This window comes from Macadamia integrifolia, unplaced genomic scaffold (genome assembly GCF_013358625.1).
Source record: "Macadamia integrifolia cultivar HAES 741 unplaced genomic scaffold, SCU_Mint_v3 scaffold2048, whole genome shotgun sequence".
Lineage (NCBI taxonomy): Eukaryota > Viridiplantae > Streptophyta > Magnoliopsida > Proteales > Proteaceae > Macadamia > Macadamia integrifolia.
Genome location: NW_024868479.1, coordinates 11998 through 35163, shown reverse-complemented (window position 1 = coordinate 35163; position 23166 = coordinate 11998). Strand labels below are relative to the sequence as shown.

The following is a 23166-nucleotide window of genomic DNA, read 5'->3' as shown; positions in this document are numbered from 1 at the left end:
AGTCTGGAATACCTTCACTTTGGCATCGTCATCCTAATCCAATATACATAACAAAAGAATAAGCTAATTGAATATAATATTTTCTTATAGAAACATGAGCAAAAAGCCACAACAGGAAGTTTAGAAAATCTTTTCAAATAGAATATATGAAATCGCCAATCTGAAAAAATATTCAGTACATAAGTGCACCCAAATCCCATTACCTAACTTTCATGGCCCCAACTCTATGTCTGTGTGCACATGCACATACATTTTGAGTCCCAATACTCATCCATATAGTGCATTCTCTATAAGCACACCATCAGATGGGTCACTGTCCACTGGGTCAGTTTCCACTCCACGTGGACCAGGGGTCACGTGAATCTGTTATAATTGTAGTGGAGTAGGTTGGGTTAGTTTAACCCTTGTTAGTTTAAACTTTGTTAGTCGTTCACAACTATAACACAATATATAGTGGTGTAAGATATTTTATTCAGTTTTTTAATGAGAAATATTAGTTTAAACTCTCTGTGAGAGATTCAGCTCCAAGATCTGAAACCGTTCATGGTATCAAAGCTTAGAGAGCAAATTTTTTCTCTTTCGAGTGATAATGGCGGCATCAAGCTCGAGTTCTCTCTTCCCCTACCCCAGCACGTTGAATGTTGCAAACTTTGTGACAATTTGGCTCACACCGGACAATTTTCTTCTGTGGGAAACTTAAATAGTTTCACTGATCGAGAGCCAAGATCTACTCGGTTTTATTAATGGAGATTGTCCTCCTCTAAAATGGATAGTTCAAACTATTAAAAGAAAGGAGGTCATCAATCCAGACTTCATGTCTTGGATTCGTACAAATCGACTGATCAAAGCGTGGATTACTTGTACACTTTCAGAGGATGTTCTTGGTGTTGCAGTAGGGGTTAAAACCTCTATAGATCTTTGGAATGTTCTAACTAATGCATTCTCACAAGTGTCCAAGGCTCGCGAGTTTGAGCTATTGTCAAGACTCCATTTTTTGAAGAAGAAAGACACTGTTACTCTGTCTTCTTTCTTTATCGAATTCAAACAGATTTGTGATCAACTCAGTTCTATCGGCAAGCCAGCACCAGATCAAAATATGGTATTCCTTCTACTTACAAATCTTGGTTCGGCTTATGAGAATTTTGCCACCACAATGCTTAAACTACCTATTCCCTGCTATGGTGAATTAATTCCCCTGCTTCAAAGCCATGATTTACGTAATAAGGGGAATCATATTGAAGTCACTAGTCCTCATCTTGTATTCTATGGTGAAAAATCTGGTAACCAACAATCCTATTGGTCCAATAGAGGCAAAGGACAGTTCTATTCTAATCGTGATAAGAAGACCACTTTTTCTTCTCATGGCAGAGGTTTTCTGTAGAATAGTAAATATGTTACTCAAAAAGATGATAAAGATAATAAAGATACTTGTGATCAAGATCAATCACAGGAAAAGACAATTGATAGCAAATCCTTCAGTTGATCCACCATTCGATCCCAGATCTGTCACAAGTTAGGACATGGAGTACTCAAATGTTGGGGTAGGCTTGATAACAACTATCAATCTGAAGATGTTCCTCAGGCACTTGTTGTTGTGCATCTGAATGAGTCTCAAGATGCCGCTTGGTTTCCAGCCACTGGAGCTACCGCACATATTACAGATACACCAGGTAACCTCCAAGACTTGACTCCTTATTCTGGATCTCATACTGTTATGGTTGGGAATGGAACTCAATTACCTATTACTCATATCGGCTTTGGTCGCTTGGTAACCGACAACATCTCTCTACCTCTAAAAAATGTCTTGCTAGTTCCTTCAATACAGAAAAATTTGTCATTGGTATCTCAGCTTACAAGTGACTACCCATGTTCTTTTGAATTTGACAAAAACGGTTTTGTGGTTAAGGATCTGTACACCAAGAGGACTTTGGCATCGGGGAGTAGACATGGTGGACTGTAAGCATTTGATGGATAGTTAGATGTTGGTTCAGATGAAGTTCATTTTTCCTCTCGTTTTTAATCTATGAGTGAAGATGTATGGCATTAGAGATTATGCCATCCACAGAGAAAAATTACTCAGCTTCTTAAAAATAGTGGGCTTATTACTGTCACAAAGAAATCTGTAGCCTTGTGTCCTTGCTGCCAGTTAAGCAAAAGTACCAAGCTTCCTTTTATTAGTTCTTTTACCCGTAGCATGTCTCCTCCTGATACAATTCATTATGATTTATAGGGTAAGGCTCCTATGGATAGCGTCCAACACTTTCACTATTATGTTGTTTTCATTGATGACTACTCCCGCTGTACGTGGTTATATCCACTTAAAAAGAAATCAGATTTTTTCCACACCTTTTTGCATTTTCAATTAATGGTTGAACATCAATTGAATAAGAAAATTAAGGTATTTCAATCTGATGGAGGACGTGAGTTTTCTGATTAAGGTTTTCTGTCACATTTGGCTCGACAGGGAATTCTTCATCATCTATCTTGCCCGGGTACACTAAAGCAAAATAGTGTTGCGGAACGAAAGCATAGACATATTGTGGAATTGGGTTTGGCTATGTTGTATAATTTCTTTGTTCCTACTCGGTACTGGGTAGAGGCATTTTCTACTGAAAATGAAATCCCTAACCCATGTCCTGGCAGATATATGCTATTTACAACTCCTGATGATGGATATCTTTAGAGATAGCATACAAAGGTTTGAGAAAAGTTTTGGTCAATGCATACCCAACTGAAAGAGCCATAAGTTTACCCTAAACAAGTTCACCTCAATGACGAGGGAGAGGAAGGTTAAATATAATAAACATAGCAAATCAAACAAGAAAGAATGAAGAGAGAGGGAGTGAGAGAGAGTCTACCTTGGACTAGTGTAGATGCAATTTGTCTGCAAATTATTTTATTTAATATTTACATGGATGACTTAACTCAAACTCAATATTATTTTAAGTAAACTTTGTCATTTTAATCATATTTCTAATATTTTCAAAGTGTTGAGTTGACTTGATTTGACTCACCAATTAAAATATCATTAAAAAATTACAAAAAGTAATAACCATTTTCTTCCTATCGAATTCATTTAAAAAATATTATGTCTTTTCTATCTGAAAACCCAGATATTCACATGACCCTTCCATTGAGGTTAAATTAAAAACATAGGGAAGGGACTTGGTGGATTCGAATCACCATCCTCTCGAGGTATGAAAACATTTTCCACACCACAAGTACTCTACCAATTGAGTTAAGACCTAAATTATTAAATCCATGATAAAAGAAAAAGTGGTAGAAAATCAAACTTGAATATAATATTTCATAGTTAATAAGGTCATGCTTTTTTGCTAGTACAATGCTTCTATTAAGGGGAAAAGTAAAAATACAATTAAGAGTAGTCTACCTACCCCAATTTATAAAACTATAGAATAAACATTCAAACCAAGATCAAAGATTTTTTGGATCTTAAGAATACACAAACATGTAGATTTGTCCCATCTATGATAATCAATGGGAGTAGAGGAATACCTGTGTGTAAGTTTAGAATCCCATAAGTATTGATCACGAACCTCTATCCTATGTGTTTGAAGATTATTCCCATGAAGATGATAATAAAGAACTACTCAGTGGAATTCCATCTGCTAAGGACTTCTGCAGCCTTTCACCATTGGAATTCTCTCAAATATGCACCACTCCTGTGAGGGGAGTTCATATTTCCAAAACCATGAAGGTAAAAGTAACGGCTGTAGGGACCATTAGCTTCTGTTTATAATAGAATCCCTAAAATTCTAATTCATTCCCACAATGGATTGGGCTAGGAGTTTTCTTATCAGAGTGGGTCTATAATTGCTTGGGAGCAATGGATCAATTGGTATTAATTAAGCCCACATAAAAGTCCTAACAATCTCCCACTTAGGCTATGTTGATATTAATGTCCTTCCATTGACACCTGGCCAAATAATCCCAAGGTTGAACACCACTCAAACAAACTTTGATCCAATCAATAATCTCTACTGTTGAACAACAGTAGAACATACAATTCAATATATGAGGTATAACTATCTAATGTTACAAACAATAAAAAACTATCAATCCAAATCGCCTATATATATATATATATATATATATAAGGAACTGATATCATACCTGTGATCACATGAAATATATCTTTCCTTATAGGTCCTTTCCTGATCTAAAGATCAAACTACCTTAAAAACCTCACAGGTAATAAATTTTGATATTAATCAATACTTAGGCAAACCGCAATTTTCTTAAATTAATATCTTACTTTGGCATACCTTATGTGGTTAATCACCACTATCATAGATTTAGGTTAAATACCATCATAAATTCCGCTTGTGGTAAACCACAACTTTCTTGGATTTAGGCTAAATACCATCATAAATCACACATTTTGGCTAAATATCACCTTTACCATTAACTTTGGCTAAATACTGCCTATTATAATGAACTTTGGCTAAATACCGACAATTACATTGACTTGTTGTCAATTACTTTGGCTAAGCATTGCCAATAAACCTTAAAAGGCACCGCCTTTAAACTTTGACTTTTACTGTGTTTAAACTTTGGCTGTTGCCACCATGATATCTTTGGTTAAATGAGATCATAAAACTCCCATTAACCAAGCATATCAAAAATCTCAATAACACCAATGTAAAAAAATATGGCTCTTGAACACTTTGTCTATTAATTTGGGTGACATCACCTTTGGGAAAATGTCACCTTTACCTTGGGAAACACACAATTGAACTGAATATACCACTTTGGTGGGTTTCACTCATTCTTATCATGTTTTTTCCATATTGGGGATGAATATATATACAAAAGTATATACTTTAATGTGTTTTTTACACAATCATGGACAACACAAACAAATGAAGCATAAATGTACATAAATAATTCAGAGAACAGGATTTAGGGTAAAGTCATTCCAAAATTATTCCAAAATCATTATAAAACTTAATAGGGTAACAAAGTTGTTCCTATTCCCTTCAGTTGTGCTTTGGTCAGCAACAACAACTAGTTTGGATCTGCTGAGAGCTAAAACCAGATCAAATAACCCTAAACAAAACTTAGGTGTGAAATATACACACCAAATAATCGGGCTAGAAAATTTAATATGTACATCTAGCAGATAAATTACATAAGAAATGTACATCTAGCAGATAAACTACACAAGAGTCACAATTGTAACTAAATTCATATCCTTTGGGCTAAGAATACACTGGGTCTCTTGTAAATCCAAATTTATTATGAAAATACAATTACTTTTGTCACCTATGGGCTTAGAAACCTCTAGATTATAGTCCTTTCCATACATGTATTTTCTTTAACTTAGGTGACATCACCTTTAGGCAAATGTCACCAACTTTGCTGCGTTTAGAAAAACTATAAAAAAATATGATGTGCCACTTTAGTGGATTCCACCCAATCCTTTCATAGCTTCCTAGAAATGTACTATGCAACATAAATGCATAACATGTGCGGAAGCGCACACCTAGTTTAATTCTAACATATTTATTCATTATAGGGTGTTTTAAGAAAAACATACAAACACAACATGACATGAATATGAATTTACTATATATTTCAGTCATAAATAATTTTTAAATATCATTGTAATAACAAATCAATGCAAAAACTTAAAATAGTTCAGAAACAAATAAAATGGGTTCCAAAATAGTCCTTTTGCATTAAAAGCAATATAATACATTGAATTTATCCTCTCACTAGCAACCTAGTATATTGAATTTATCCTCCCACTAGCAACATAGTATACCAAATTTATCCTCCCGCTGGTTGAGCCACATAAAACAACTTAAAGTCCATAATTCTATCCTTCCACTTGGTTCGACCAGTCATAAACTAATTCCTTAATTGGAAAACACAAATTCGTTTATATGTGAAATAGACCAAAACTTGTTCACATAGGCCCAAAACTAAAGAAAACCACACATTTTAATCAATTAATGTCTTTCTATAGTACACTTGTATTTATACTTATCTTTGATAATGTCGCCTTTGGGAGAGCATTACCTAATTCTTGCTAACAAATTTCTATGTCTTTAAAAGTAAGACAAAACCTTTGAGTTGTAGACTCATTGCAGTAACTTTGAATTTTACCACTTTGGTGGGTTTCATCCATTCCGCGGCAATAAACTACAACTATACTTGGCAGTTTAAATTTGAGGATTATTGAAACATGAACTAAAAATCATATGTAAACAAAGGCATGATCTTTCATTAGCCAATAAATTAGTTCCTGTGCTGACATGCAAATGATGTATAAAGTGGTTTTTTTTTATTCCTTCTAATTAAGAGAATTACAAAGAAGAATAACAAAACTCCTATACTTGTAATTTACACAAAATAGTCCCTAAACATTGCTCAAAACTAGGTTTGTAATATATCAAAATGAAGAACATGAAAAACTGGACTCAACGCAAAAACCTCATGAAAAATTCATCCGGATGAGCCCATAAGGTCAATTTAAAGCTTTCTGTCAGAAATTAGTTTTTAGCTTTTGGGTTTGAATCAAACCTAATCGAACCAGGCAAACCGGACTGGACGAACTAAACCGGAATGAACCAAATAGGTCCAACCAATTGGGTTGTGGGCTGACCCAAATGGGTAAAAAATCCCGATTTGTAAGTCAGAAGATGGATCACTGGGTCGGGTCAATGGTCAAACTTTTGACCGGATTATTAAACCTTTGACTAGGTTAGTCAACAAGACCGTTGGGTCAATGGGTTAGGTTATGAGTTTATAGGTTAACCTAATGGGTCAACCTAGTCAAACTAACCCATTAGATGGTCAATCGAGTCAACCCAGGCCAACTCGAAAACCCTAACCGAGTTGAGATATTCATATTCATGTCAAAAAATATATTTTATTTAACTTTTGCTCTCAACAAAGCTTGAACCTTGAACCAAAAGGTTAGAAAAGAACTTACTAACCACTTCATCACCGTAGAATTTGTGAACAAAAAACTCAAAGAAAAATAGTAGACATTAATAATTGTACAATAACTTTCTTTCTTTTTTTTTATAAATTTTCTCTCTCCTCTGGCTACCAGCTTCTGATGGTGTGTTTGATGGCTTGTTTGGTGGACTCTAATGACGTGCCATATACTGCCGCGTCTGTCTTCTCATTCCCTACAACTTTCATTCAGAATATTTTTTCATCCGGGACCTTTAGATGATGGTAAAATGACAATTTTCATGAATTGAGACCTAAACCCTATACAAAATCGATTTTTAATGGATTTTTCTTGATTTTAGCACCATAGAGATTGGCTCTGATACCAATTGTTAGGGATTCTAATTCATAGAATCATATGAACAATCCCAGAGTGTTTAGAATACAAGAATCATAAAAGAGATTAATCATGAGTGTAGTCTCTAAACCAAGATCAATGATTTTGAGATCTTAAGATTATACAAACATGTAGATTTGTCCCATTTATGAAAATCAATGGGAGTAGAGGAATACCTGTGTGTAAATTTAGAATCCCATGAGTATTGATATCAAACTTCTCTCCCATGTGTTTGAAGATTACTCCTATAAAGATGATAATGAAGAACTACTTAGTGGAGTTCTATCTGCTAAGATCTTCTGCAGCCTTTCACCCTTGGAATTCTCTCACATATGCACTACTCATGTGAGGGGAGTCCGTGCTTCCAAAACTATGAAAGTAAAAGTGAAGGCTGCATGGACCATTAACTTCTATTTATAATAGAATCCCTAAAACCCTAATTCATTCCCACAATGGATTGGGCTAGGAGTTTCCTAATCAGAGTGGGTCTATAATTGCTTAGGCCCAATGGATCAATCGGTATCAGTTAAGCCCACATAAAAGTCCTAACAAGATTTATTAATGGTGACTAAAAACAAAATCAAGCCAAACCCAAATCATCATAAGAAAAGTAGAATGAATACCCAAACAAAATCCAAGAAAGGAAACCCAATTCTTGATTTTCAACAATTTTTTATTTTTTATTTATCAAAAACAATTTTTTTATCTAAAACCTATATATCTTTAACATGAGTTGTGAGATTCAATAATGGTTATTGGACCTATAAAGACTAAAAAACCCAAGAGAACAAAATCAAGTTGATAAAACTAATAAAAAAAGAAATTAGAAAAGGATAGCAACTTCAAAGAGCCAGTCAAGAGATAGGTATAAAATTTAGTAAGCTCTTCCTCAAATGGGTATTGCAGTTCATGAAAAAACTGTAAGAGTTATCACAAAAAGCTCAACTTTTCATCTCACTTAATTCTAGAATCTTCAGAAAACTTGTTGTGTAACATGCTTATATGTTGTTATAATATAAAGATCTAGTTGGAAAGTTCTCAAATTGGACCATTATGTTTTCTGTAATTGTTCAAGACCACAAAACATGATCAATATATTAAATAGTTAAGAACAAAGAAATAAACAAAGAGGAATGAAAATCCATCAGTTTTCATCTCATATTTGTCAATTTTTCTTTTCCACTCATATTCATCCATCTATGATAATCATCTCGAGCTTGATAAAAAATCCTTGCAAACACTAATAATAACAAAATATGCAAAATTACTGAGAGTTGAGACATCAGTGGGCTCGGGTCGTCCGAGATATAGATTACAATAGTCTTGATATCTGCTTTCTTTGTTTTGTAGAGGAGAGTTGGCTTGATGATTTTTTCTGCTGATGGCAATGTCGAAGGTGGATTATGTTCATCTCCGCTCTTCTCTTGTATTGTTCGTGTTCTTTTTGGGATTTTTTTTATTCCTTCTGTATTATATCTTTTTCTTCTTATAATTTTTAATTCAAATGATTTTCTAGCGAAAAAAAAAAGACATCAGTGCGCTTGAAAGATTAAGAATTTCCAAGGGGAATTGATACAATCATATGTTATTGATATTCTAAAGGAAAGCTTCCATATATGGTGACAGAAACTTATGTGCCCATCAAAACAAGATCTCCACTCTAGAATGCCAAAAAATATTCAAGTTAACATTTCAAAAAAAAAAAAAAAAAAAAAAAAAAAAAAAACTGATATAACCGAAGATAACCCAAAACCCAAATAATGAAATGTTGGTCGTAAAATCTTATTGTACCCAATTACTATTGCAGTTTTTGTAAGGGCAATAGCAAAATCAAATGAGCGAGGGAAAGAGCAAGAGACATGAGAGGCGGAGAGTATTCTGGTTCAATGGAGAAGGTTTAGAGAAAGAGTGCCGGAAAGGGAAGAAACATGAGGAGGGAGGAGGGAGGAGGAGGGAGAGAGGGGGATGGGGGAATATTCTAGTCAAATGTTCATCCGCTACCATGATTGTTGTGCAACCATCAATGAGAAAAACACAACAGGTTGTTCAGATCTAAAGATATGACTGAAATAATTAAAATTAAGAGGGAATGCTGCAGTAACTACTATGAGAAAAGCAAAGAAACAGAGCAGGTTTTTCATATATAAGGATTAGATTAAACATAGAACAGGAGTAGAGGGAATGCAATCACAGAATATTCGAAGGATTCACAGAAAGAGAGAGAGAGAGAGAGAGAGAGAGAGAGACTCAGATGGGATTTGGGCTCATTACATCGCACATATGGTGGGAGAGGAACTGTAGACGGTTCGAAAACAAAGAACGTTCTACAACTCAGATTTTCCTGATGATAAAGAAGGAAATTCAGTTATGCGAGGTAAATGCCAGAGAAATGGTGAAAACAGTGAATGATGTAATGGTGTGTAGCTCTCTTGGGTTGAAAGTTGAAGGACAGCAAGGGAGGCAGCGGCTGGAAGTTATATGGTGCAAGCCTCAAGCAAACTGGACAAAACTAAACGTAGATGGCACTGCCATTGGGAATCTGAGTCGGGTTGCTGCAGGAGGGGTTCTAAGGAATTGTTTCTGGGAATAAGACTGATATATGAAGTTGAATTTGAGGTAGTGATGGAAAGAGTGCTTGGAGCAAAGTAGTTGAATGCTCTGACGCATTGGATTCAGTCAGATTCTGCTGCAGTGGTGATGGCAATTCAGGAAAATAATATTTCATGGTGTGTTCTTCAAAAATGAGTGCATATTCAACCTTACTTAAATCCCATTCAGTGGAAGGTAACCCACTGCTTTAGGGAAGGAAATCTAATAGTAGACTACCTCTTCAAGAAGGCAGCAAAATTAGGGTGTGCAGAAGATAATTGTGATCTCCCTTCGCATGTATCAGAGGAGGTTGTGTGGGATGCCATGTCTAGACCAAGATATCGATTCTACTAAGTGGTGATGTGACCTTCTTGCTGATGGCAATGCCGAAGGTGGGGAGGGAGCCATCTTGCTTAGTAGATTAGTGTTAGTAGGTTGATGCAGCCTACTCTAAATTTAAATTGATTTTGATTTTGATTTGATTTTGAGGAGAGAGAGAGAGAGAGAGAGAGAGAATAATAATATTTAGTTATAAGATTTATTTGGTAGAAGGAGGCATGAGAGTTTGAGAGTGAGTGGAAACTAATATTTAATTATTACAAAAATAAAAAAATTAAAAAATAAGGATATAAAAAATAAAAGATGATAATGAATGGTATTTAAATAAACAATAAGGGTAAACATAGTCCAAAAAATATTAGTAACGAAGCATGAATATATACTTATATAATAGTATTATAGGATGATACATTAAATAAATAAATAAGTAACAATACTCAAGCCACTTGGGCAATCACGGGAGAGTCCCTAACCGAAGAACCTAAGAACGAACCAAACAGGTGGAAACAAGAGAAAGTACGTGTGGAGAAACAATTACAATGATAAAAAAGATAGGGGAACAACAAAAACCAGGGGGGACAATTCAAAAGGTACTGATGATTTCCCTCTTGGAACTAGCGGATTTATCATGAGGGACAAAAGGTTTTCCCTTTGAATGAGTAGCTTTCCCACTCTTGGAGGCATTTCCATAGAGAGGGTGATGGATAGCTTAAAAGAATTCCTCCCTAAAGGGGGTTACTAACCCTAGTCGATCAACGGGGAGTGAGAGATCTCAAGACAGGCAAGGCTTGGAGGAGGGAAAAGAAACCAAGCAAAGGGAGGGAGGCCATCAAATACGAAAGGGTGATGCTCAGAAGAAAAAGTGGGAGCGGATCGAATGGGAGAGAGATCCCAAGACAGGCAAGGCTTGGAGGAGGGAAAAGAAACCAAGAAAAGGGAGGGAGGCCAACAAATACAAAAGGGTGATGCTCAGAAGAAAAAGTGGGAGCGGATCGAATGGGAGAGCCCTTCTTAGATGATAGAATGGGGGAGGAAAGAAGAGCTGAGGTGAAAGGTGAAGAGAGAAATTGATCCAAACTAACACAAGTGTTAGGATTCGGTTACAAGAGAGAAGAGGAGAGGTTTTAGAGGGAAGAGAAGAGGCATGGGATGATGAGGTGGGAGGGGGAAGGATTAGATTGGATAATGAGATGGGAGTAGATAGAAGAGTTGGGTTCAGATGGGACAGCTAGAAGTGTCTCGGGAATAGAGGTGGCATGTTTGTTGTGAGGGAAATTTTGGGGTTAGGTTCAATAGGGTTGAGGGGTTAGGTTTGTTTCTATTACTTCCCTTTATTTATTTTATAATACTCAGACTCTCCTACTCAAAGGTTCATTTCTGATTCTTCCAAAAAAATAAAAAAACTTTCACTAATTTTTCTACTCCGCTAATTCGTAATTCCTAAATTACCTCTACTCCCCACCCCCCTCTCATCCCACTGGTGATACCCCTTCCCGCAGCCTCTCTCTGGCATCTCCCGTACCCTCTAACCTGGACTATCCTTCTACCATGAGCCACTCCCCCTCCGCAACTCCCACCTCACACTCTTTGTGTGAACCTCGCGCCACCCCTCCCCCTCATCTACCCTCAACCTAGCAAAGGCCAACAAGAACTTCATCCCTTGGCTCATGGGAAAGAATTATCCAAATAAGAACTGTTGGGTTAATTTGAAGCTACAACTAGAAGATTTGGTTTTTCCCCACTCCCTAATCTCCCCTTGGTTGAACTGTTGGGTTCAATCGAAGCCTTTTTGGTTATAACCGAAGCTGCCTCCAGAAGCAGCCTACAATGGAATGGTTTAGAAGGAGTCTGTACATGGGCCAGCGTACCCGGATCAAATGTGAGAAGGTAATAGGAAGTATTCGTAATCCAAACGACCATTGTGTTTTAAATCAAGGTGTAACTATGTTACACATCTCAACAAATATTCCTATTTCCAGAAAACAAATATTCACTCAGTTTCATTTTATTTTTTTCTTTTCATATTTATAATGGGGGAATTATACCAGTCCTTAAATGAAACTGTGATACCCTACTTTTTAAATCCAGTCTAATTACACGGTTGATCTGGTTTAACCATGCAGGACCTGAACCAGAGAGGGTTAAGGTAGGTTCTTTATGGACCATGATGGCAAGGGTGACTTTGAACACAGGTTGGCCAGACAAGTCCGAGTCAATGCCAGAGGAGACGGGTGTACCTAAGCCGTGCACATGCATGTATCATAAGGCCATGTATGGATAATGCTGGTATGTAGCCGTATCCTAAAGCGCATACATATAATATACCCTGTGCCGAGAGTGAGATACATGCCGAGAGTCGAATTCCATCAAAATCCCACTTGTTGGCTAACTTTCGGCCCTCAGGTGGGCGGTCACAGGTGGGCGCATCCGCCCACCTGAGTGACCCACCCATGTGGTTAATAGAAATTTTAAAAAGGTATAAATAACATTTATTGTGTTTTCATTTTTCTCATTTATTACATTAAGGAGTTTGGTGAGAAGAGTAAAGAGGAGAGAGAAAAGAAGGGAGAAAAGAGAATGAAGAAGAAGAAAGGGGAAGGAAGAGGAAGAAGAAATGGATTTAAGCGGCGCCAAGGTTTGATCTTCCCATTCCGACGCCGGAAGAGTGATCCCCAACACGAGATCTACGATTGGAGGTGAGCAAAGGCTATGCTTCTTAATCTTTCACCAAACCCAAGTAAAACCCTTGTTTTGAGTAGAGTTTCTTGAGATCTTGTAAATCCCACTTGAGATGATGAATCTAAGGTTTAATAAATGGTTCATGTGTTGATTTTGAAGGATTTGAAGAAGTGTTTACAAGGTTGAAGAAGCATTGGTGATTTCTTGAGCTAAGAAATGATTTTGGGGTTTTGAAAGGAGTTCTTGAGCAAAGAAGGTAGGATGGCTTCTCAATCCTTAAATCTAACTTAGATCTAGGTTAGAATCATCTTATAAGACCTTGAATGTGTGGATAATAGGATTGGAAAAACCCCATTTGATTCCCCAAGGGTTGGGAAAAGTTTCAAGGAAAAAGGCATTTTTCTGCCCTCACAAGTGGGCCGCACAACCTGCCTGAGGGCACCCGCCTGAGAGGGCAGGCCTTCGGTCCCCACCGGTGGGCCGATCGACGGGCCGACCCACCCACCTGAGAGGATCAACCCTCGATCCCCACCGGCGGGCCGGCCTGCCCACCTGAGATGACCTGTGGGTCGTGATAGGTGGGCTGTTCGACCCACCCGAGAGGCCCTCAATGTGATTTTTGTATCCGAATGGACCTAAAACGGACGTGCAACCTTCTTTTATGATTCTAAACATGATTTAACCATCGAATCTTGTTAGTTTTGACCCCAAAGTGGTGAAATGCTAACCCCATTCACTTATGATAGGTTCACCAAAATTTACGTTTCTCGTGCCGGATCTCACCCGTACCGGGTGTGAGTCTTTGTACACAACAAGTAAGTGGGGAGAGGACATTTGACTTTATTTTAAAACTTTTTTGGCATCATTCAATTGTATCTAGACTAGCCATGTCATCATGCAAATTATGTGTAGCTTAGTCATCCTCATATGATTTTGACATGTGTGTTGTGTTTTACTTTCTCAATGCTACATGATTGATGTGCTTATGTGATGAATGATGGGATAACTGTGTATGATACATTATTAGACTAGATGCCATAGTTGGCTTGGAAACGAGTGCATTGGTGGCCCGTGAAATGGGACGTGGTGGTACTATGCAATCGTACTATGTCATACAGGAGCATGTGGTTTAGGATTATCATCTTCCCGTGCTACGACCCTTCCCAACAGGGGTTGAGGTGTTAGGTTATCACTTGGGGGGAAGCAGTGGTCGCTGGTGTCGGGTCACTGTGGCGGTTAGACATACGCCCAGCTGATCATTAGGACAGTCGGCAACCTCAGTGGTATATTCAAGAGGGCCAATCGTATTGCTTTTAAATTGCTGGAGTCAGCACCTTTACTTTCTGTCATTTACTTTTATGTTGAGAGTCGGTAGTCGGGCATGCTTTACTTTTTCGAGTACTCACGGTGGGCCTTCTCTGACAGCCCTATGGGCGTATCGCGGGATGGAGTTCGCGGCTCTTACCCGGAGTATACACGCACTGTGGTTGCAGTAGCACTAAACCAAAGACTTAGTAATGTTTAGGTGGATGAGGCTTAAAATGAATTGCATAGCATGTAGTGCATATGGATGTGGTTGTTGTGTGGTCCTTCTTTTCACTTACTGAGCTAGTGAGCTCATCCTACGTGCGCACCTCTTTTAGATGATTTTGCAGGTCACTAGCCTAAAGATCAAGGGTCAGGCCCCACAGTTGAGTTTCCCGATGAGGATTGGTGGGTCCCCGAGGAGTATAAGCGCGGTACGGATTGCACGTGCGAGGGTTGTGCTGCGGGACCGCAGTATTGTCGTCGTACAAGGTTTTACTTTTTGATTTTTTTGATGACCCCTTTTTGTGTACTTTATACGTGAATTGTTATGATTTTTGTGTAAATATCATGCCTGCGGGCCCACATGTATTTATCTATATACTACAATTTGGGTATCAAGTATATTGGGGGTATTTACAGGTAAATTAAGTCTTCCGTTGAACTTTTGAACGTTTATCTTAGATGTGTGTATGCTGTGGTTGGGTACTGTATCAGATGATCCTGGCAGGTTTGGGTTAACCGGGGTTAACCCGGTCACCGGTCCGGTTCTGTGAGAACGGGGTGTGACAGTAGAGGGGAAGGATGTGAGAAGAGTGTATTGAACAGAATGACCTATTGAGAGGGGTGAATCAGTGGCTCACAAAAACTTCTCGCTTAATGATGAACCTGTCATTGCTCTATGCTAGAGAGTCACCCTCAAAGAAGAAATAACTTTAATGATAACATTACAAATGATTGGCATTCGTTAGCTGATGGGATTTTTAGAAATTATGACTATTCCAAAGCCCCTTTGATTGAAGTTCTATAAAAATACACATCAAAATCTAATTTTGTTCTCAAAGATCACAAAATATTGTTGTATACACCTAATTTTGTGCCCCCTGACAATGATAAATTCTGGGCAGGGGAAAAACTTGTACTCACTCGCACGGAGGATCTAATTTTCGGCAAAGCACTATTACCTTTTCATCCTACCACCCTTGAACTTCTGATGTTCGGTGATGATATGTCCATGATCGACAATTTTCACACCGAGTATTAGTTTTTTTTTTTTTTTTTTGCTAGAAGATGATTTTATTAGAAAAATGGAGAAAGAAAGAATTACACTAGAAAGAAACAGGGACAAAGTAGAAACCACTAGAGCCACTGGCACTCTCCACCTTCGGCATGGCCATCAGCAAAGAAAGCGAGCAACGCCCTAGTAGAATCCATAACTATTCCTGCCCAGCACATCATTCTCTAAATTTTCTACTACATGTCTAGGGAAAGACCCCAAGAATTATGAAGTTCCAGATTTGGAAGCCTTCTTTGTCAGGAAATCAGCAATTGGATTTGCTTCACGAAAGCAGTAAGAAATCTTCTATGGAATAGATTCCAGGAAAGGGAGAATAGACAACCATATTTGTAGGACAAACCACGGAATATGGTTTCTCTGGATCACATAAACTACCGCAGCTAAGTTAGATTCGATCCACAGGCCCCTAGCACCTAGCTCCTTAGTCATCAGAATTCCTTCCATTATAGCCTCAAACTCGGCTTCATAAATCTGCTTGATGCCCAAAAAAATGTTGAAGGAGTCACAAACCTACCCTTTATTATCACAAACAACACCTCCTGCTTCTGCCCTTCCTGGATTTCCCAGAGAACGACCATCAACGTTAACCTTTAGCCAGTTAGAATGGGGTTTACACCAGTGCACTTCTAGAGGAGGGAGATATCTGGGATTCTCCACTGTCAAAACCAATCTCCTACAGCATATTACATCACTTTGAGATTTCACCTCCCCTTTTGACCTCCCTAAACAAAGGCCAATCTCTAGACGGATGAAATCAAAGATGTGCAAATCATTCTTGGAAGCATCCTCGTGACATCTTCTATTTCTTTCCCACCAAATGTTTATTGCAATAATGGAGAAACCCATCATCCAGGGGGTTTTGAGGTTTAAAACTCTAGCCTTGCTCGTGGGACAAGCCTTACAAAAATTAAAAGCATCTCTAAAAAGAGTGGGCCAATGAATTCCGCATTGGAGAACATTTGCTATAGTCTTCTTAGGTCCAAACTATCCACCACATGTATAATCATGGCAAAAAGATAGGATTGAGTGCTGCTCATGATCAGGCACACAATGATTGATAATTTGGTCAGGAGAAACTTTGAAAAGATAGGGATTGTCCCAAAAGAAATACTTGACTTGGGAAAGGAATCGATACCTATCTTGGGTGGACTAGTGATCCGGAGTCACACCTGAGGCTAAGAAGTTGACAATGTCAGAAAACCATGGTTCACCGGATACTGCAAGTAACTGTTCATCTGGAAAATGCTCGTTGACTGGAGAATCGATAATCAAGGAATTGGAAAGCTGGGATAAATGGTTTGCAACTAGGTATTCACTTCCTTTCTTATCTCTAATTTCCAAATCAAACTCTTGCAAAAGTAAAACCCACCTAATGAGACTAGCTTTGGCATCCTTCTTCTGAACAAGGTATCTAAGAGTAGAATGGTCAGTATACACCACATGTGAACCACCTAAGTAAGACCAAAACTTTTTTAGTGTAAATGCAACAGCTAAAAATTCTTTTTCAGTAGTTGTATAGTTGAGTTGTGCATCATTTAGGGTCCTACTAGCATAGTAAATGACAGTGGGCAGCTTATTAATCTTTTGACTCAAAACCACTCCTATTGCAAAATCTGAAGCATCACGCATCAGTTCAAAAGGTTCAAGCCAAATAGGTAGTTGAACAATGGGTGCATTATTCAACTCCTTCTTAAGTTGCTTGAAGGATTCTAAACACTCTTTAGAAAACTTAAAAGTTTGATCTTTTGCAAGTAGTGTAGTGAGAGGTTTGGCTAACTGACTAAAGTCCTTGATGAACCTTCTGTAGAAGCCAGCATGGCCGAGAAAAGATCGGATGTCCTTAACAGATTGGGGAGGTGATAAATTATCAATTAAATCCATTTTAGCTCTATCTACTTTAATTCCCTCATTGGATACTACATGGCCTAGAACTATACCAGATTTAACTATAAAATGGCATTTCTCACAATTCAAAACTAAATTCTTAGATATGCACCTTTTCAAAATCGGGAAAGATGGTCAAGACACACAGAATAGTGTTTTTGTGAATCAAAAAGTCATCTATAAATACCTTTAAGAATTTTTTGCCTATGTCAGAAAAGATGCTCATCATGCATTGTTGGAACGTAGCAGGGGCATTGTAAAGGCTAAAGGGCATACACCTGTAAGTAAATGTTCTATATGGGCATATAAAAGTAGTCTTATGTTAGTCCTCTAAAGCAATTGAGATCTAGTTATAGACGAAAGATCCATCAAGAAAATAATAGTATTCATGTCCAGCTAACCTCTTTAGCATCTGGTCAATGAATGGCAATGGGAAGTGGTCCTTCTAGGTTACCGCATTAAGTTTTCTGTAGTCTACACACACTCTCCACCCTGATTGGACACGGGTTGGAATTAGTTCACTATTAGCATTGGGAACTAAAGTAACACTAGATTTCTTGGGCGCTACATGTACTGGGCTTACCCATTGGCTATCAGAAATAGGATAAATTATTCCATGATCCAAGCACTTTAGGATCTCTTTCTTGATAGCTTCCATCATCACTGGATTAGCTCTTCTTTGGGGTTCTGTGGATGGTTTGGAATCCACCATAAGATGTATATGATGTTACACAATAAAAGGGCTTATACCCTTGATATCACCCATGGTCCAACTTAGGGCTTCCTTATTCTCTTTTAACACTTTAAGTCTCTCCTCTTCCTGGCTAGAAGTCAAATGTAAAGAAATTATTACAGGAAGAGTATGGTCAGGCCTTAAGAAAGCATACATCAAATTAGATGACAGCTCCTTAAGATCTAGCTTAGGGGGCTCAAATATGGATGGTTTGGGAATGGAATTGAAAGGGGTCCTAAGGGTTCCACAGGTGTGTGAAGACTCAAGACTTCAAACTTTAGAAAAGAAATTTTCACTATCATCATCCAACTCATCTATACATTCTTGGAATTTTGAATCAAAATCAAGATCAAAATTGGTAATTAAATCATCAGAAAAATCCAAAAAATCCTCAAGCACATTGATCTCTTCTTCCATATGTGGTTGCTTTCCTATCCTAAACATGTTAAACTCAACAGTTTGGTTGCCAAAAGATAACCTTAGGAAACTATTCTAGCAATTGATTAATGCATTACTGGTAGCCAGGAATGGTCTTCCTAGAATTATTGGGATCTCATTCGTGGTTGAGAAGGGCTTGGTATCTAACATAATGAAATTAGAGGGAAAAATAAATTCCCCCACCTTAAGTAAGACATCATCAACCATCATTTTAGGAATCTTAACAGACCTATTTGCCAACTGAAGAGTAGTTCCAGTGGCTTTCTATTCTCCCAATCCTAGTTTTTTTTTTTTGCTAGAAAATCATTATATTAAAATGAAGAAAAATGGGAAAAAATGACAGAGCTACATCAAACTAAAAAAATTGAATAAAACAAAAATAAAATCGGTTCCCTGACCCCCACCTTTGGCATTGCCATCAGCAAAGGAAAGAGAAGCGCTCTAATCAAATCTATAGTTTGGCCTGCCCTCGGCATCTCTTCTGATAAGATCCTTAATGTGGGTAGGAAAATCGATATTTGTGGCTGATATCCCTGTCTTCGCCACATCTCTAGCCAGGTAGTCGGCAATTGAGTTCGCTTCTCTGAAGTTATGAGTTATTTTCCATGTGATACTCTCCAAATATGGCTGGAGGAAGATCCATCTCTGCAAAGCAAACCATGGAATTTTCTTTTGTTGGATAGAGATTGCAACAGCACTAGAATCCGTCTCTACCCACAGACATGTAATGCCCAGCTCCCAAGCACGCATCAGCCCCACCATAAGGCCTTCGATTTCAGCTTCGAAGACTTTCGAGACTCCCATAAAAATTTTATAGGAGTCAAGAACGCCTCCCCTGCGATCACGAAAAATCCCGCCTACACCTGCGTGACCTAGGTTCCCCCTTGAGCTTCCGTCAAAATTCAATTTAATCCAATTTACCTCGGGTCTGCACCAGAAAACCTCTAAGATCGATTGAGGTGGAGAACACTGAATCGGAATACCAAGCTTCCTGTAGCAAATGAGATCAGTCGTTGTTTTAACTTCACCTTTGGTGCTTGGCTTTGCGCACTGAATATCCTCTAGAATCATCTGCTTCAGGTATCTTGCCGGTCTTGCCTTGCCATCATGCCTTCTACTATTTCTTTCGCGCCAAATATGATCAGTCACTATTAGTAACTCCATGATCCACGCCTCTTTGCAGCAAACTAATTTCTGTTTTCTTCTCCACCATTTGAGGAAATCGGACATGGTTCCAGCTTTCTTCCATGGCACATTGAAGCACCCACAAAAAAAGAGCCATATATCTTCGGAGTAGGAGCATTGAAGGAATATATGAGTCGATGTCTCAGCCTCCATTCCACATAAGCTGCATTTAGAGGCAAGGTCTATGCCCTTCTTTTGAATAGCATCATCTGTAGGGAGCTTGTCGTGCACCATTCTCCAACCAAAGATAGACACCCTGGGTTGCATCTTTTTGCCCCAAATCAGAGAGAACCATGGCACTTTCGGGTTACGGATCCTAATATCTTCCCAGGTAGAGTTAGATTTGAAAATCCCATCAGATGATAGACTCCACAGGCACATATCTTCACAGGGATAAGAGGGAATTTTAATGGTTCGAATTTTCTCAAAAATATCATGTAGCAAAGGGGAGATAACATTTGGCAATTTCCATTTGAAATTATCAATGAAGTCACTGACCTTTCCCTTGCAGTGAAGACTCGACTCTCCCTCCAGGCCAACTAGCTCTAGCATGGATTTTCCGCCTAACCATTTATCCAACCAGAAATTAATGCTTTTCCCATTTCCAATCGTCCAGGCTTCTTTGGAGGACACAAAATCCCACATCTTCCTAAATCCAGGCCAAATCGAAGAAGGCTTATAGGACTTTTTGAAGGAACCATCACCCCTCAGGAATCTCACCCTTAAGAATTTGCATGCTAAGGATTTCTCATGCTTGACCCTCCAGAACATATTACAGAGTATGGCTTTGTTTATGTCTCTGAGCCTTCGCAGCCCCAACTCACCTTCATCCTTAGGCCTACAACATAGATCCCATCTGACTGATATTTTTTTTGCAGTATCAATCTCACCTGTTCATATAAAATTTCTCATCCACCTCTCCATTGTTGCAATAAGGGATGAAGGCCACCAATATACGGCTGAACTATGGTTCATCATTCCCAAGATCACTGAGCGGACCAATTCCACTCGTCCAGCCATGGACAAAATCTTCCCTTTCCATCCTGCTAGTCGCCCTTTAACTTTATCCATAATGGGGATTAGCGACTCCTTTTTCACCCTTCCCTTAAAGATCTCAACCCCCAAATAGTGGGTGGGGAAGTTACAAATGGAGATACCAAGCTCTTCCGCAATGGCTTGCTTTCTAGGGGCAGGAACAGATCCCAAGAAAAGCTTGCTTTTGTCTAAATTTATTTTCTGGCCGGAGAAGCTCTGGTATTTAGAGAGAAAAATATGGAGATTTTTAACATACCTGATGGATGCATTTGAGAAGAAAAATACATCATCAACAAATAGAATGTGTGTAGGGATAATAGCACCACGAGGACCCGATAGAGCTTTAATGCTGTTATTGGCTAGGTGCTCAGATAAGCCTCTACAAAGAACCTCTTCAGCAATTATGAACAGCATTGGCGAGATCGGATCTTCTTGTCTCAGACCCTTCTCCACACCAAAGTATCCAACAGGGCCACCATTTAGCAGAATTGATATTCTGGCAGAAACAAGGATCTGATGGATCCAAGAGGTCCATTTTTCAGAAAAGCCAAATCTCCTCAGAACATGGAAAATAAAATTCCAAGAGATGGTGTCAAACGCCTTATGGATATCAATTTTTAAACCCATACCTCCACCTCTTGTGGATGCAAGCATCATGTTTGCCAGCTCCGAGGCTAGAGATATGTTGGAATGAATGATCTTCCCTTTCTGGAAGGCCCCCTGCTCCTCAGAAATAATTTTTGGACGAACACACGATAATTGCATAGCCAGAACCTTTGATATTATTTTACAAAAAAAATTTCCCATGCACAACGGCCTGAATTTTTCCAGGGATAGTGTTCCTTCAATTTCAGGAATCAAGATCAGGAAATTATTATTAATTCCGCAAGGCATGAAACCTGTTCTGAAAAACCATCTGATAGCCTTGCACACATCTGAAGATATGATGTCCCAACATGATTTATAAAAAGCTCCAGGAAATCCATCTGGACCAGGAGCACTATCTGGATCAAGATCCCACACTGCACTCTTGATCTCAGTGTCAGAGGGAATACCATCTAATCGACCTCTATCCCATTCTTCCAAAACATTTGGAATGCATTGCAATAAATCCATGTGATTGGTAAGGGGAATGCCTTTGTGAAAATGCTCATAATATCCCGTGACGTATTCCTTGATTTGCTCTTTATCAGAGATCAGGGTCCCATCAACAATCTTTAGAGATTTATTGGAGTTCTTCATTCGCCGTATCTTCACTAAGATGTGAAAAAGTTTTGAGCATCTATCTCCTTGATCCCTCCATCTAGAACGAGATTTTTCAGCCCACAATTTCTCATAATTTTGTATGGCCTTCAGGTATCTTGTCTTTGCATCAGCTTCTTTGGCATAAGAGTTGCTTATCCCATCTCTGTCAATTTCAGTCTGGATCTCCTCTATGCATTTTTTTGCCTCCATCATCTCCAAATTAAAATTTGAAAAATTTTCTTTTGCCCAGGAGCGCAGGAAGACCTTCAATCTTTTTAATTTTTGAGCCATAACCAGCATTGGCGATCCAGAAATGTCATTCTCCCAGGAGGTCTTAACTGCATTTAGAAAGCCCTCATGTTCTGTCCAGAACCTCTGGAATCGAAAAGGACAGTTTTTTGGTCTTTTAGAACCTTCAGACACCACCAGAATGGGAGCATGGTCAGACACCACTCTCTGCAAGACAAATTGGTGACATTCTTGAAAAAAATAAATCCAAGCATCATTGCAAAAGCTTCGATCGAGCACTGCAGACACATGGCCCCTTCTCCTGTTATTAGTCCATTTGAATTTCCTTCCCTACGAAGGAACTTGAATTAGCGAGCACGTATCCACCATTGCGCCAAAATCTCCCGCTGACCCTAAGTTGAAAATTCCTGGCCCCCTTTTTTCAGAGGAGAGAAGGGTGGCATTGAAGTCTCCAAAAATCATCCAAGGAGTATTCGACCCAGGATGGGTTGCCACCAAGTCGGTCCACAATTCTCTTCTAGCAGCTCTTAGGCATTTGGCGTGCACTATAGATAAGATGAAAATTTCCTGAGCCCATTACACAAAGACAGAGATTTGCTGCTCAGAAGACGATAGCACAACAGGCTTTGCTACACCTCTTCGCCAAATCAGCCATAGATTTGAGACACCGTCTACTCGCTCGTTATGGATGAAACCAGGGTCGAAACCCAACTTGTTGAAGAGAAACGTAGGAAAGGCGTCAGAGGGAATCATAGGTTCGGCGATGCAGAGGAAATCAGGCCTTTTTTCCCTTAAAATATTGCTCAAAGCTAACCTTGCGGCAACCTTCTTTATCCCTCTAATATTCCAATAGAGGGCTTTCAT

The 23166-nt window shown here is 38.7% G+C and overlaps 1 protein-coding gene across 1 annotated transcript; it reads right to left on the bottom strand.

The window, feature by feature from the left end:
- Positions 1 to 19029: 19029 nt before the first annotated feature.
- Positions 19030 to 23166, bottom strand: LOC122065524. The gene is made up of 4 exons (XM_042629325.1): positions 22891 to 23166; positions 21094 to 22509; positions 20931 to 21024; positions 19030 to 20633 (listed from the first exon to the last, which is right to left on the bottom strand). Exons 1-4 carry the CDS (start codon positions 23164 to 23166, stop codon positions 19030 to 19032), a joined length of 3390 nt encoding a protein of 1129 aa, XP_042485259.1.

Excerpts from the sequence above, each read along its gene's own strand:
- LOC122065524 (XM_042629325.1), bottom strand. The coding sequence starts at position 23,166 with ATGAAAGCCCTCTATTGGAATATTAGAGGGATAAAGAAGGTTGCCGCA. Across the intron at positions 22,510-22,890 it reads CTTCTGAGCAGCAAATCTCT|AGAGTGGTGTCTGACCATGC; the intron begins GTCTTTGTGTAA and ends TTTGTCTTGCAG. Across the intron at positions 20,634-20,930 it reads AGCCATTGCGGAAGAGCTTG|TCAGATGGGATCTATGTTGT; the intron begins GTATCTCCATTT and ends AAAAAATATCAG.